Here is a 16,930-nt window from a genome sequence, read left to right as displayed (position 1 = left end):
GAGGGGTTGTGATTGCACTGGTGGATAGAGCTTTCAGAATTTGTTCCCGGGAGTTTTTAGATTCTGAATTATTATATTTGAGGGATCTTTTATTTTGTAATAGCTACCCGATTAAATTCATTGATAAAAATAATAAAAAATAGACGCATTAAACACAACAATAGGGTTTTTGGGGTTTCAGAGTGCACAGAATTAAACTTACCGAAAAGTTTCATTTCTTTACCTTATGTACCTACTTTGGGGGAGATGCTTAAAAGAATTTTGGGTAAACATAACATTGACACTTGTTTCCAATCAGTGAGACCATTAGGTAGTTTTCTTAATTCTGGGAAGGATTTAACCCGGGGAGATATAGTTAGTGAGGTATATAAAATTCCTTGTTCTTGTGGAAAGTTTTATATTGGTAGAACTTGGCAAGAATTTACTGAAAGATTTATTGAGCATCGCAACTCAATAGAAAAAAACCCTACAATTAAGAAAGCCTCCGGAAACTTTTGTTTCGGCTCTAGCTGAACATACATTCTTTTATCCCGAACATTTTATACAATTTGATGAGGCTACAGGGGAGTTTAGTAAGTTTGTCTGAATGTAAACAGTGAGAAAATTATTAAATTTGGATTACAATGATTCTCTTGGATTGACTGATACAGTGTATCTGTGGATGCTTAAGTGGGCTAGGTTAAACCTACCTTACTAAGATCTGCCCATAAAGTTGGCATTTGTTTGAAGCTATCTTTTGAAATAACTAACTAATTTTTTTTTGGCGTTGACATTATTAGATTCTTACTAATTTCAGTTATTATAGATGGCGTTCATTTAGACGCTGAACCGTGAACGGGATACCGTGATCGGGATACCTAGTTTGTTACTCGAAGATGTCCAAAGTAAAATCGTCCCTAGAGACGTCTGATCACGAATCGTTGGAGTCTCTTACTGTCATGAATGAAAAAAGTGTTGCAGTGCTGCTGGATATGTTGAAGGACGTAATAGGGTCATTCAAAGTCCCCGGTGGCAAATTTAATGCCTCCCAAATATGCAGCAGAATCCAATATCTTCACCAACGAACAATCGAAGAGAACATTGAACTCCTCCGAATCGAAAATTCCCGTCTGAATGAAGTTGTGAATCTCCAGAAAGAGCTTGAGCGGATAAAATCGCAAAAAAATGGACAGATTTATGTACCCGCACCCCAGCAGGCGTCTTATGCCCAAGCGCTCAAGGGTCCTGAAACATTCTCTGTGATTCTGGAGCCTGTATCTGTGGAAAAACGAAACCGTATGAATTTTGACGAAGCCATGCAAGTTACGGAATCAATCAGCAGAGTTGTCAAAGGAGAAAATTCCGATTTTTCCGTGAAGAAAGTTGTTCCGGCGAAGGAAGGTAGAGTCATCTTGGAATTGGGGTCGAAAAGGGAGCTAGAGGCAGCCATGTCAGTACTGACAGAGAAAGTGTCGGACACGAAGTACAAACCGAAAGAGGTGAAAAAGCACTTTCCAAGAATGTTAGTCAATGGGGCTCCCTCCCCTCAGGTCAAAGACGAAAGTGAAAAATACCTGCTGCAGTGTAACCCAGAAATTCAGCGGATGGCCAACGAAGGGGAAAGCTTCAGGATCATCACCATTCTTGAAAACGCGTCGAAAAGGAAAGTTGTTGTGGAAGTGAGTCCAAAGATCCGCCAATTTATACTGTCCCAAAGAGGCTTACGGATCGGTTTTATCCTTGCCTCTTGCGACGACTATGTACACTTGATAAGATGTAGCAAATGTTGCTTATACGGTCATCGGAAGACAGATTGTAGAGCGGACGAAGTATGCTCATGGTGCATGGGCCCGCACACTTATAAAAATTGCGACAAGTCCTTTTCGTCCCGCCCAAATTGCCGGGCTTGCGAAAAAAACAAACTTAAGTCAGATGGGCATGCTGCCTATGAGTTAAGCAAATGCCCGGTTGCAAAGAAGTTAACTGCTCGTTTAAAGAATAATATCCAGTTTAATTGACTCAATCTCGAGATGTGAATATTGATAAGAATAACTTAACAGTGCTTCAAATTAATTTGCAACATTCTTATTCAGCAGCCCTACAGTTGCAAAAAACAATAGAAGAACTGAAACCGGATATAGTTCTGTTGCAAGAACCGTATGTAAATAAATTCTGTAAAATATCATGTGTTCGATATAGTTACAAGTGTTTCTCTAAAATTGACACAGATAAGAAATTTTTTTGTGCTGCCGTATTAGTGAAAAATAGTCTAAAAGCTGACGTACACCATAACCTCTCGTCTAATGAATGTGTGACAGTCTCAGTTTATTTGAACAGTAGAACTTTGACATTCTGTTCGGTATATTGTCCTCCTTCGGTGCAGCGATTGACAGATAATATCAGTTGTTTAGACAAGGTCAGACATTTTGCTAATTACGTTGTTGGGGGGGATTTTAACGCTAAAAGCCCTTTGTGGCTGAGTAACAGTCAAACTGACAAGAAAGGCAAGGAGCTTGAAGATTTTTTTGCTAGTAAATCATTGTTAGTAGTGAATGATCCTAGTGAGACAACGTATGGGCTACGCAATACAACTAGCCCAGACGTTACTGCTGTAGGTACTAATCTTGTTCAAAGTGTAAGGTGTTGGAAAGTTCTTGATGAATACCCTTCTCTTTCGGATCACTCGTATATTTTATTTACTTTGGAGTTTAATTTTCCCATATTTGAAACTGAAGAGCCAAGATACATTTATAAGAAAACTAAATGGGATACTTTTAGTGCTACTTTATTACGTGGAATCGATGACATTTATTCTCTACCTATGTCCTCGGTGGAGGAAATTGATTGTGCTGCTAATGAAATTAAGAATTTAATGCAAAAAGCAACTAAGGAATCGACCCCTCTTAAAAATAGTCACAAACAAAGCAAATATGCAAGGTGGTGGAACCAAGATTTGACAGATTTAAGAAAGAAGTACAGACATGCTCAAAGGGTCTATAAGAGACTTGGTACCGTTGAAAGCGAGCAAATAAAGAATCAAACACATCTAGATTATAAAACGAAAATTTTGGCAGCGAAAAAGGAAGATTGGAAAAAGTTTTGCGAAGAAAAAGCTAGTTTGGACCCTTGGAACACTATAAATAAAATTTGCAAGTTAAAAGGCTCTGCAACTCTCCCAGTTCATATTTTAAAACAAGATGGGTCGATGACAGATTCACCTAAAGAGGCTGGAGAACAACTTCTAGGTAAATGGTTTTCGTCAGATGATAATTCTAATGACAGTGTTGCTCAAAAGTTGATAAGAAATGAAACAGAAAATATCTCTAGTGAAAATCAGGATAAAATGGAACCTATTACCATGGAAATTTTACAGGATGTTATTAAGTCAATCAAACCCATGAAGGCTCCGGGACCTGATGGTATAATGAATTTTACTATAAAGAAAAATATTAATGTTTTATCACCTACTTTGTTGAAGCTTTTTAATAGTTGCCTAAAGACATCATATTTTCCTGTCCTTTGGAAACAAGCAAATATTATAGTAATTCTTAAAAAAGGGAAAACTAATGATGGTAACCCCGGTTCTTATCGCCCGATTAGCTTGTTGTCAAACATCGGAAAAATTTTTGAACGGATTATTATGAATAGATTAGATAAACTTAGTTTGGATAATTGTTGGGTTTCTAAAAGACAATTTGGGTTTTGTAAGGGTAAAAGTACAATAGATGCAGTTGACAATATGGTAAGCGTTATTGAGAAAAATAAAGAGGAAAAGAAATTCACACTTTGCCTTTTTTTTGACATTAAAGGAGCATTCGACAATGCATGGCATCCAGGTATTTTAAAAAAGCTCAAGGATAAGAAATGCCCAACTCAATTGTTAAGATTAGTGAAAAGTTTTTTATCAGATAGGACGGTATCATATGGAAAAGATGTATCCCGGAAGTTGGAAAAGTCTTGTCCGCAAGGATCAATTTTGTCTCCTTTTTTATGGTTAATCAACATAAATGACCTTTTAGAAATGGATTTTGGTGAAAATTGTACGATTCAGGCATATGCTGACGATGTCACTGTAATTTTAACAGGTAAAAATATTCTGTTTTTAGAAAATTTGGCGGAAAAAATATTTCAGAAGTTTGAAGTGTGGGCTGCAGAAAACAAACTTACTTTCGACCAACGTAAAACAGAAGCTGTATTGTTCACAAACAAACACAAAGTTCCTGTTGTAAATCTTTTTTTTGGAGGAGAAAAAATTAATATACAACAAAAAGTCCGTTACTTAGGAATTATTTTAGATAGGAAACTTTTATGGACTGATCATGTCTCTTCCCGAGTTACTGCTGCAAAGCAGTATTCGACGAGACTCCTTTGTGCAGCGAAGATGACATGGGGTCTCAAACCACAAGCTTTAAGAAAATTATATAAATCAGTTATAGAAAGTACAATTTTGTATGGGGTATCAGTTTGGTTTTCAGCTCTTAGAAAGAAAAATATTTTACAAATGCTACAGTCTGCTCAAAGAACTTCAATGATAATAATCTCAAAATCTTTCCGTTCTGCCCAAAATGACGTAATTACGGCCATTGCTGGGGTACTGCCAATTTCTTTCCGAGCGACTGAGCTAGCGACATTGCGCTATGCGAAAAAAGGCCGTCCAAGTCACTGGCCAAATTTCACTTCTCCTGAATTCCACCTTTCTAAACGCTCATCCAATCATAGTACTTTCACTGATGAATCATTAGTAGATATCTTAGGCCTTTCGACAGTACGAGAAATCCATACTTCAACCTTTCATATTAATAGAAAGGCATTGAAAAATATACTTTACGGACGATGGTATGAAGAATTTAAGAATAAAGTTAGTTCTTGGTCAATTCGCTTTTTTGCTTCAACAGAAGATTTATTAGCTGTTTGCAAAGTTCAGCCCTCCTACCATCTAACGCAGATTATTACGGGTCATTGCAGGCTAAATTTCTTTCTTCACCGAATAAACAAAATTGATACGGAGTTGTGCCTTTGCGGTGTAAATGAAACTTGTTCCCATTTTCTTTTTGAGTGCCCTATTTATGCTCGTGAACGTTTAGAATTAATATTTCACCTTTATAGTATCAATGTTCCTTTTCCGTTTAATCTTGATTTGATTTTTAAATTTAGGAATGTTAGAAATATTTTACTGAAATACATAAGAAAAACTAAACGTTTGGATTTGGGGTTATAATCTTATTTTTTAAAAAAAATATGTGGATTTTTTTTTATGTCTGATAACGGAATTCATTGTGTATTATTTAGTTTGTCTTTTTGTTTTTGTTTTCTCTTGTTTAGTTAGATTGTATGTACAAAATTATGTGTTTTGTAGTTTATTTTAGATGTTTAGTTTTGTCTCTTTGTTAGTCGTGAAATGCCGTAAGGCTAATTTTTTTTTTTTTTTTTCTTTTTCTTTTTGTCCATAGTGTTTAGCTTTAGAATAGAAAGTGAAATACTTTTTGTAAGTTGAATCACTAAATAAATTCATTCATGAGGCTACAGCTATTTCTAATGATAGAGGTTTTTCTCAGTGGGCGAGGGAGGCTATAGAAATTAAAAAACATATATTTGCTAATATTTCAATAAACAGAGGCAGGGAATTTAAATATTGGCCCAATTTATGATGTTCTTTTGAAAATAATTAATAGGGATTCATTGCCAATAATTCATGAGCCAATAATCAATAAGGGAATTAAAATTTTACGCAATCATCAGGGGACAAGATTACCTACTAGAACAAAAAGAGTTGCTTCAATATTAGCTTACAAGAGGATTATTTCGCAACAGAACAATTAACTAAGTTTCAATTTTCATAATTTTTCCTCAGTTGCACTTTGATTCTCATTGAAGTAACTCAAATAGCTGCTTTTCCCTACGTGGATAAGTAGCGACAATTGTATTTATTATTATTGGTGGTGGTTTTTTATTTGTTTTTAGTTTAGTTTTCTTTTAATTATTTATCTTGTGCTGAGGACGCCTTGTTTGGATACAGGCGAGATATCCGCGTTGTTATAGTCTTTCCTTTCTACTGGCCGTCGTCTCGTTTGAAGTTTTTTTTTTGTAGAGTTTTATCTCTCTTTGTTGTTTCTGTCCCTATCCCCAAAAAGGGAAATCTTGCCCATACAGCCTCATAGCTGCATCAGGGAGAAGCGTTCACGAATTTGCTCAACCAGAACCGTGACTGCAAACAGCGCTTCGGAGTCATCTTGAGGAATGACGCCCTTAGAGAAAATTATAGCCTAGTAAACGATACAGCATTTGCACTGGATTCTGGTTGATTGATAATTCTTCTGGGCTTTGTTTGTTTTCGTGTTTTTTGGGGGCTGAAAAACTTCTTCGAAGTCAAGTTATCTATTATGGACTGCCTCCCCAGAGTAATATAATATTTGTAGGCATGAATATGCAGAGTCAAAGGCAATAAATATGAGAGTGCTTTTGCAGGATATAGATTCTTGCTGATAGAAGAGCATCGCCAAGTGTAGAAAACCATGTTGTGATTAAGATGGGTCTAGGATTTCACAAAGCCTCTATTCATAATGGAAGTCACAGGGACTTCTGGCTTTCCAGGTCTAAGCCTGCTTAATTGCTTCCTGTAAATTTGAAAAGATGTGTTAGTCCCCGTCCTGGTAAAGTTTTGGGACCATTGCTTTTTCTGAGCCCATATTAACATAAAGTATTTTAATAATATGAAAATTCCAACTTAGTATGCTACAACGTTAAAAAACAGCCATAGCATTGGCATTTTGACTGACGAACTCAGTCGGTTTGAGGCGCACTTCATCCACAACATCTCTAAGTCTAAAAAGTATTATCCTAGTAAGCGATTCGCTTCCTACAGGAACTAAGCTAATGCCTCTGTAATTACCGCAACTTACTCTCATCACCTTTCTTATTAGACCTTAGTTCCACCGGTGCCATATGCGGCGCATAGAGCATTGAAGAAGCTTCTCCATTCTGTTTGAAACAGCATGTTTTCATGAAAATTATGGGAAATTTAAACACAAACTATTTTTTAAGTTTGCAAATATTAAGATATCCAGTTGCTTATTTCATCACTGAATTATCTTTGCGGTATATTCAATTTATTCTTAAAAATAAAAAAACTAGATTTTTAAGCGAAAGTAAGGAGCGACATTAAAATGAGCGGAAATTGTTCCATATAAGAAAAGGGCTGTCCCATTCTCAACGCATCGCTCTTTACCCTAGAGTTTTTATTATTTTAAAAAGTAGAGTTTTGAGAAAGAGTCAAACTTTAGCTTATTATTTATTTAATTTCTCATTGTTTTTTAAAATAATGCTGGGATGTCCTTTATGGAAGTTCTCTTCCACCAAGACAAATTCCTTCATGTAAAGATCTTCCCACGTACCAACTCCCCTCACTAGAAAAAAAATCATCCCTGAAAACGTCTTTATACTTCCCAACAACCAATAGTAAATGTAAACAATGGTCAATGTTCATAACTTGCAGCCCTTCCCCCGGGGACTGTGGGGGATTAAGTCATCCTCAAAGACATAGTTATTAGATTTTTCGATCATGCTGAATAAAATGTCTATCTCAAAATTTTGATCCGGTTACTTTGGGAAAAAAATTAGTGTGGGATGGAGTCCAGTCACCCTTCAAATTTTTGGTTTAGCCCTACACTAGAACTTTTAATTTCAGCTATTCTAAAGTGTTGCGAGGCAGCTTAAAGTATATTTGAGTTACTGTAGTAGGCTTTTGATTTACTACGTTATTAAGTTAAAAAAAAATAGTTTTTTTTTTAACTGAAAGTAAGGAGCGACATTAAAACTTATAACGAACAGAAATTACCCCGTGTATGAAGGGGGGCGCTCCCTTCTCAATGCCCCGCTCTTTACGCTAAAGTTCGACTCTTTCTCTCAATTCTACTTTATTAAACAGTAAAAAACTTAAGCGTAAAGTGCGGGGCGTTAAGAAGGGAGCAGTTTTAGTATCAAAATTCCGTTTTTTAGAGTTTCGTTTACTATTGAGCCGGGTCACTCTTTACTACAGTTCGTTACCATGAACTGTTTGATTTGCTCAATTATAACGTCATAAGGTTTTATTGATTTTTGAGAAGCGAACTTGAAAGGGAACGAAGAGGAAATGACACTGCCAAATCACAATTTCTTTTTGCAATATTTTCTGATATTGCTTAGCTCTTATTTTGCGATCTTTATTTTCTGATATTAATTATCTGTTATTGAATGGTAAAGGCAACTTTTTTTTTTAATTTGAAGTACAAGGAATGTGACGACACATCAGAGACTCAGGTAACGGAGTCACAAAAATACAACATCATACCCTAGAGAAAGATACACATATTATATTATAATTTCAGAAGGTATTTCTATTATATCACCTTGTTTATGGAGATGCAATTTTTCTTAAAAATTTCTGTATAATTTTTATTTAGCAATAAATTTTTACAATTATCGAAAGAATTATAAATATAAAAATTAACTTTGAAATGAGCCGTTAAATGACTCATTTGAAATGAGTCTTTAAATGAGCTGTTTTTGGTGAAGAAAAAAGGAAACATATCACTGCTTCCTTTACGAAAAAAATATTTTTCTTGTTGCTTAAGATGAGGAACTATAAAAAAAAAATTGTGGGAGTCTTGGGCTATGACGATTTCAATGGTGCAATTTTCATTTCGTTATGACAGCATTTTCCAAGGGTGTCAGGCTATTTCTTGGAATTTCCATATATTTCTTATGTCGATAATCTTTTACCATTAAAGGTAATCGAAATAATCGTTACCATTCCTGAGTTTCAAATGACGATTCTTCCTCATTTGAAAGTTGTTTTTTTTTTTCAAAATGTGTCTTGAATTTTTTTTTACTGTGTGCTTGAGTTCGTTCTTTAATAGGTTGCACGTTCTTTAATAGGTTGCAACTATGATTCAGTTACTTAATTATCTTATTAGACTAATTCGAATCAAAACTGATCTAACTTGTGATTTTTTCATCATATTTCTTAAAGGAAAAAAGGAAGTTTTCCTTAATAAAAAAAAGTTCAAAAATATGTGGAGAGAAAGTTCATACTCTGCGGGCATTAAAGTTTATTAAATAAATTGAATGGTTTTGTTTGTAAGAACTCTATCGTATGCTCAATATAAACTTTGCTGGTATTGCTGAAATATGTAGAGACGTAATTCATCAGTGTCACCACATAAGTATAAATGGTAGAAAAAGATTTCCAAGACAATTACAAAAAAATGAAAGGGTCATTAAAAGGCCAAGCAATTGCTGTTCTTACATCTGGTGGAGACTCTCAGGGCATGAATGCCACCCTGCGTGCTATAGTTCGATGTGGTCTTTATGCTGGTGCGAAAGTGTTTTTCATCAGGGAGGGTTACCAGGGCATGATAGATGGTGGGGCCAATATAGAAGAAGCAAACTCGTTAAGTGTCTCAAAAATTATACACAAGGGTGGCACAATTATTGGATCAGCCCGGTGCAACGAATTCCGAGAGAGATCGGGGCGTCTCAAGGCGGCCAAAAACCTGGTGGGCAATGGAATAACAAATTTGATTGTAATTGGGGGAGATGGATCACTTACTGGTGCCAATCTGTTCAAGAAAGAATGGTCATCACTTTTGGAAGAACTAATACGAAAAGGAGAAATATTTTCAATAGAAAACACGAAATATTCATGCTTGAGTGTTGTGGGAATTGTGGGATCTATTGATAATGATTTTTGTCAGACGGACATGACTATTGGTACTGACTCAGCACTACATCGTATTATTGAATCAATTGATGCTATAGTAGAAACGGCGAGCTCTCATCAAAGAACTTTTATACTGGAGGTAATGGGTAGGCATTGTGGATACCTAGCCCTTGTTGCAGGCTTAGCCACAGAGGCTGACTTTATTTTTATCCCGGAGTGCCCGCCAGAAGGTGACTGGCAATTGAAAATGTGTGAGAAACTTAGCTCACACCGGAAAGCTGGGCAAAGACTAAACATTGTTATTGTTTCAGAAGGTTCTATCGACAGAAACGGTAATGCCATCACTGCTGAGATGATAAAGAACATTATTGTGGAAAATTTGAATCAGGACACCCGAATTACTGTTCTTGGTCATGTGCAACGAGGAGGAAGACCATCTGCCTTTGATAGAGTCATTGGTTGTCGTATGGGAGCTGAAGCTGTCATGACTCTTACAGAAGCGGATCCAGAAAAAATACCTTGTGTCATTTGTCTTGAGGGGAATCAGTTAGTTCGACGTCCGTTGATTGATTGTGTTAAAGATACCCAGGCTATTCAAAAGGTTTTGAATGAGCGAAACTGGGAGAAAGTTGTCCGGCTTAGAGGAGACAGATTTGGGCCAATTCTTGGCACCTACAAAATGTTGTATGGTACGATGCCCATTAAACCAAGTTTTGAAAAGGTTCAAAATACTAGCAGGTATACCCTGGCAGTAATGTGTGTTGGATCTCCCGCCTGTGGTATGAATGCAGCTATATATTCATTCACAAGGAGTTGCATCTACAGAGGCCATACTGTTCTTCGTGTTACTGATGGCATGGAAGGCCTTATAAATGATCTTGTTGAAGAATTAAAATGGTCATCTGTTGTTGGTTGGGTTCGTGAAGGTGGTACCTTTATTCGCACTAAGCGCACACTACCCGACGGAAATTATAAAAAGATTGCTAAGACAATAAGAAAGCACAAGATAAACGGGCTCTTGGTTATTGGCGGCTTTGATGCTTATATTTCTGTTTTACAATTAGCAGAGCAGAGAAAGAACCACCTGGAATTCCGTATACCGATGGTAGTGATACCCTCGACAGTCAGTAATAATGTTCCAGGGTCAGATTTTTCTGTTGGAGCAGATACTGCTTTAAACGAAATAACTAGGATTTGTGATGGAATCCGACAATCTGCCCATGGCACTAATCGTCGAGTTTTTGTTGTCGAAACAATGGGAGGCCCCTGTGGCTACTTGGCAACATTGGCAGGTCTTGCTGGTGGTGCAGACCAAGCCTACATCTTTGAAGAGCCTTTTAGTGCTCAGGAATATCTGAGGGACATTGAACGCATGAAAAATAAGATGCGTCACGGAGTTCAACGTGGGCTTGTTTTAACGAGCGGAAAAGCCAATGTAAATTATAATTCGCGATTCATGAAAGAACTCTTCATCCATGAAGGTGATCCTGAATTCGATGTAAGGATGAATGTCTTAGGGCATTATCAACAAGGTGGATCCCCATCACCATTTGACCGTTACTTAGGCACAAAAATGTCAGTAAAAGCAGCAGACTGGCTTATCAAAAAAGTCATCGAGTGTGATCAACCTGATGCCAATGTAACTTCAAAGTCGCCTTATACAGCAGTTGTATTAGGAATTTTAGAAAGGCAATATAGTTTCACCCCTGTCGAGGAACTTAAAACAGAAGCTGATTTTGAAAACCGGTTACCAAGAAAGCAATGGTGGCTGAAGCTAAGACATCTTTTAGGAATCTTAGCCAGTCATGATGAGGAGTCGTAGCCAGATGAAGAATAGCTTGAAGAAGTAATCCTACTGCAACGACTTTTCACGAAAGTGCTTGATGCTGAATTCCATCTTAGCAGTTTTGAAAGTCGTTATCTATGTGTTCTCTCACTTTAGAAACCGCTCAATTCAAGCTAAAAAAAAAACAAGAAAAAAAACTGATCCTTAAAAAAATTACTCGTATCAATTCTGGAAATTAGTCTCTCAATGTACAAAATTGGAGGAACAAAGCTGACACTTGGTTCTGTCAATCTTTTCCTCTTCCTCCACCTTTATTTTCAGCTGAAGATAGGTATTCCATTTTCGCATGTTTGTGTTTGTCGCTCTTATCGCCATCATTAAAGATAGACGTAATCAAGCAAGAACTTTTAACCTGTACGAGTGAAGAACCAAATTGGTCAGAAGCTTCTCTGACAGATCCAATCCCCTTCTCACCTCTATGCCTACTTTATAGCAGAAAGGTGGATATGTTACACTTATTAAATTGAAATTAGCAATGATTTCAACAAGCATAATTTGAAGGCAAAAAGATATGATGCGGAAACATTATGCAAAAACGTGGTAGTCCCGTATTGGTGTTGAAATTTGCTAAATCCAAACTGCAGGATTTGGATGTGATGTAAGTCCTTACCCTGCATTAAAATTGGGTTAACTCCGAGCTATGAACTAAGCATGGGCATAATTGAATTTAGTCCTTAATTGGGTTGATTTTTCCAATTGATTAAATATAAGAAAACAAGTTTTTTTCTTACTGAAAGCAAGGAGCGATATTAAAACTTAAAACGGATAGAAATTATTCCGTATATGAAAGATACTGTCCCCTGATCAACGCCTCGCTCTTTACGCTAAAGTTTGACTTTTGTCACAACTCTACTTTTTAAACAATACAATCTTTAGTGCAAAGAGTGAGACATTGAGGAGCACCTTTCATATACAGAATAATTTCTGTTCATTTTAAGTTTTAATGTCGCCGTTTACTTTTAGTTTAAAAAAAAACTTATTTTTTATTTAATTTATGAGCGTTTTTCAACTAATTCAGGTTCTAATTTGGCTCACCTTACATGAAAAATTAAAAAAAAATTGTATATTATTTTGGCAGATTTTTTACATATATGAAGGCTTCCCCCTCTTCAATATCTTGCTCTTAACGCTAAAGCTGTTAGCGCTTTTAAAAAAGCTTCCTACACTAATTAAACGGTTCCCGTAATATCAATTTTAGTGCACAGTCAAACTTTAGAGTAAAGAGCAAGGTATTGAGGAGAGGGCAGCCCTTCGTATATGGAATAATCTATATTCGCTTTTCAAATAATAACAGTAAATCTAGCTCAACCTCTGTGAAATATACCCCTTCCCCTCTCTGAAAACTCCTCTATGGATATTCTCCCCCCTCCCCGTCAAATTCCCTCCAGACAGTTCCATCCTCGCTGAGAATCCCCCCTCCCTGTAGAAATGCTTGTGGACGGTTCAGTCTGAAATGTTTTTTCTACTGGAAGTAAGGAGGAACATTAAAACTTATATTGAACAGAAATTATAATGTATTATGAGGGGGTTTGCCCCTTAGTAAATTCCTCGCTCATTAAGCTAAAGTTCGAATTTTTTTCCACTTCTTCAAGAATGACCCCTGAATCACAAATGCTGTTTAATTAGAATACATAGCTCCGTTGATAGTATTAAAAAAGAATTATAACATAAAAAGGGGGGTATTGAATAGGGGGAGAACCTCCTCATACAAGTTATACTTTCTGTTCGTTTTAATGTTGCTACTTACTTTCAGTTGAAAAAACTTGTTTTTTATTTAATTTCTGAGCGTTTTTTAAATGATGTTGGGAATTCTGGCACCCCATTCATAGAAATTTCCTTTCCCCCATGAAAACTTCCTTCATGGAAAGATCCTCCCACATAACACCCTTCCACCAACCCCCTTCCCCCAAACACCAGAAAAAACATGAAAACGACTGTATACTTCCCAATAACCAATTCTATATGTAAATAATAGGCAAAGATCACAACTTGCAGCCTTTTCCCGGGGACTGTGGAGGATTAAGCCATCTTTTAAGATATAATTATTAAATTTTTCGACTCTGTTGAACGAAATGGCTATCTCAAATTTCTATCGAGTGACTTTGGGAAAAATGAGCGTGGGAGTGGGCCTCGTTGCCCTCCAATTTTTCGGTCACTTAAAAAGGACACTAGAGGTTTTAATTTTTGTTCGAATGAGCCTTCTCCTGATATTATAGGACCACTGGTTCAATACGATCACGCCTCGAGAAGAGCAAATAAACACGTATCCATGATCTTTCTTCGGACAAAAAATACAAAATTCCACGTTTTTGCAGATAGGAGCTTGGGTCCTCTACAATAGGGTTTTCTGATGCATTGAATACGAAGGTGCGATTTTCATTAAGATTATATGACTTTTAGGGGGTGTTTTTCCCTTTTTTCAAAATAAGGCAATTCTCAGGCTCGTAACTTTTGATGGGTGATACTCAACTTTATCAAGTTATATATTGGAAATCAGCATAAAAATCCGATTCTTTTGATGTATCTATTGGTCTCAAATTCCGTTTTTAGAGTTTCGGTTACTATTGATCCGAGTCGCTCCTTATGCAAAAGTTCGTTGCCACGAATTATTTATTAAGATTCTAATCTCGATTCGATGTCTTGATCACTCAAGAAATGCCCCCTTCCAAGGAAATTATTTCCTAGAAAACAAAACACGCGGAAAAAAGCCTCCTGGATAATTCCTCCGGAACATCTTCACATGAAAAATTTGGCAAATTGAATATAAGAAAACTAAAAAGAGTTTCGTATGGTAATTCTCTTAAATTTCCAGTGTAACATATCCCAGGGGATATTCACCTCCAGAAAATTAACTCCCCAAGGAAGATTTCGACCATAGAAATCCTCCCCAAGCACAACCCCCTCCCCCCAAAAAAGTCTGTATACTTCCCAATAAGAAATACTATACTTAACCAATGGGCTAATTTTATAACTTACAGGCCTCTCCCCACGGACTGTGGAGGGGGAGAAGTAATTTTACACTTAAAGACATGATTATTTGATTTTTCAACTATATTGAACAAAATGGCAAATTTAAATTTTGATCAAATAATTTGGTGAAAAATAGGCGTGGAAGGGGGCCAGTTGCCCTCCAGTCTTTTTGTTCACTTAAAAACGGCACTACAATTTTTAATTTCTGTTCGAATGAGCCCTCTCGTGACATTCTATGACCTCTGGGTCGATACTTTCATCCTGGGGAAAAAAGAACGAGAAAAAACAAAACGAATAAACACACATCCGTTATCTTTCTTCTGGGAAAAAATAGAAAATTCCACATTTTTGCAGATAGGAGCTTGAAATCTCTATAGTAGGGTTTTCTGATGTACTGAATCTCATGGTGTCATTTCCATTAAGATATTTTGACTTTTAAGGGACGTTTCCCCTTTTTCGAAAATAAGGCATATTTTCTCCGACTCCTAATCTTTAATGTCTAAGACTAAACTTAGTGAAACTTATATATTTTTTAAATCAGCATAATAAACCGATTCTTTTGATGTATATGTTGGCATCAAAATTCCGTTTTTAGAGTTTCGGTTATTATGGAGCCGGGCTGCTCCCTACTACAGCTCATTACCAAGAACTGTTAGAAACTCAAAAGATAGGCATACGACCATAACATACATATATGCTCTGAAAGCCTTTTTCCGTTGAAGAATCAACACACAATGATTATAATAATAGTTTTCAGCAGTTTGAGTGCCAAAAGAATTGTTCAGCGGAGACAAAAAGCATACTAATGCAGAATAGTACAAACCTATTTTTGTAGTGGAGCCTGTTGAACTTAAGTATTCTGTATAAACTTATGTTTTTGAAATTAGCATAAAAATCCAATTCGTTTTATGTATCTATTGGTATCAAAGTTCTGTTTCTTTGAGTTTCGGTTACTTTTGAGTCGGGTCGCTCCTCACGCTCCTCTCTGTCAGTTCATTACCACGAACTTTTTGTTTAAACATACTCATTTGGTGTCTAGACAGGCTGAGACCTGAATTGGTGCAAACAGAAAGCAGAGGTCAAAATTTATTTATCATTCCAAGCTTTCTAAATTATTTTAATTGTACCTAAGTCCGAGGTTTGGACTGATTTGAAGCAAAAACGAGCTGAGTTTTAGTTTTCAAATAAAGGTCCTGATTCCTTGCATAAGCAAGCAAAGATATACCTGCGGAACTTTGATAACATCGTGCAAAAAGTTTTAACGGTCCCAACAGTGTGCAATAAAAGATAGCCTCAGAAGAAATTCACGTACTTATCGGTTATATAATAGACACTATAAAATTTTGACACAAGAAACTGGTCAAGTAACTTCTATATACTGTCGATCATTTGGATGGCAAAGATCATATGGGATAATAACCGGTTAGTTTGCTTTGACTAGCTGACTAGCTGTAATTGTAAGTTGTAATTTTACAATCTTCCTAATAAAGTATTATACTTTCATCATATTTTGTTTTATTTCATTAGCCTTATCAAAAGTTTTGGCTATATATTTGCACATTAGGGGGTGGGGGTGTTGGTATGGCTTAACATATATTAGATGCAGTAATGGCTAGTTTACGCATTTAATATATGCTATGCTTCCCCCCCCTAATGTGCAAAGATATAGCCCAATTTTGTTTCTAAACTAAAATATATTCATGACGAAAGTAAAACAGTTCAAAATAGGGATGATACCTTTTTATTGACAGTGAAATATATAATTATTTAACTGGATATTTCGAACACATATACAGTGTTCATCATCAGCAGTAAAACTAAAAGACATGAATAAAAATAAACAAAATGTATACCTAATAAACTAATTACATATAGTTTATTGCTCTTATTTTTTTCAATGCAACAGCCGAGGCAAATCTCTTTGACCTTTTCGGTTCCGGTTCATTAGAATTAACTTACATATTACGTGGACAGAGGTCATAGCTCTTAGGTGAGGTGATATTTACTTTATCATTACTTATCATAAATTGAATTCAATCCAAATTCACCTGTATCTCTGTTTATGGAATTATTCTTGAATAGAATTTTTTTAATTTCGATTGTTTCCCTGAAAGTTTGCTTAAACCTTGGTCCCTAGAAATCAAAGAAACATTTTCAAACAAAATAAAATTATTTGGAAAATTAAAGATATGCTCCGAGAGGGCCGACGTGAAATCTTCAGGTTTGGTATTTTGCTTTAAAGACGATGAAATGGGATTATGATGTTGTAGCATTCTCATTTTTAAATTCTGGTTAGTACGTCCCACATAAGAGCTTCCACTATTGGATATTCGAAATATCAAGTTAAATAATTTTATATTTCACTGTCAATAAAAAGGTATCATCCCTATTTTGAACTGTTTTACTTTCGTCATGGAAAGGCAGTGTGGTCTTCGAAG

General features: G+C 36.1%; 2 protein-coding genes across 7 annotated transcripts in view; both read left to right on the top strand.

The window, feature by feature from the left end:
* Positions 1–16,930, top strand: part of LOC136032324 (translation factor GUF1 homolog, mitochondrial-like) — a 284,018-nt gene that overhangs the window by 219,117 nt on the left and 47,971 nt on the right. The window lies entirely within an intron of this gene.
* Positions 8,429–16,097, top strand: LOC136032323 (ATP-dependent 6-phosphofructokinase-like). Its single transcript, XM_065712625.1, has one exon. It carries the CDS (start codon positions 9,186–9,188, stop codon positions 11,496–11,498), a length of 2,313 nt encoding a protein of 770 aa, XP_065568697.1. The 5' UTR covers positions 8,429–9,185; the 3' UTR covers positions 11,499–16,097.

The sequence above is a fragment of the Artemia franciscana genome, chromosome 10 (genome assembly GCF_032884065.1).
Source record: "Artemia franciscana chromosome 10, ASM3288406v1, whole genome shotgun sequence".
NCBI lineage: Eukaryota > Metazoa > Arthropoda > Branchiopoda > Anostraca > Artemiidae > Artemia > Artemia franciscana.
This window is presented reverse-complemented; position numbering and strand designations above follow the sequence as displayed.

Bases quoted from the DNA above. Each gene is read 5' to 3' on its own strand.
- LOC136032323 (XM_065712625.1), top strand. From the start codon at position 9,186: ATGGTAGAAAAAGATTTCCAAGACAATTACAAAAAAATGAAAGGGTCA.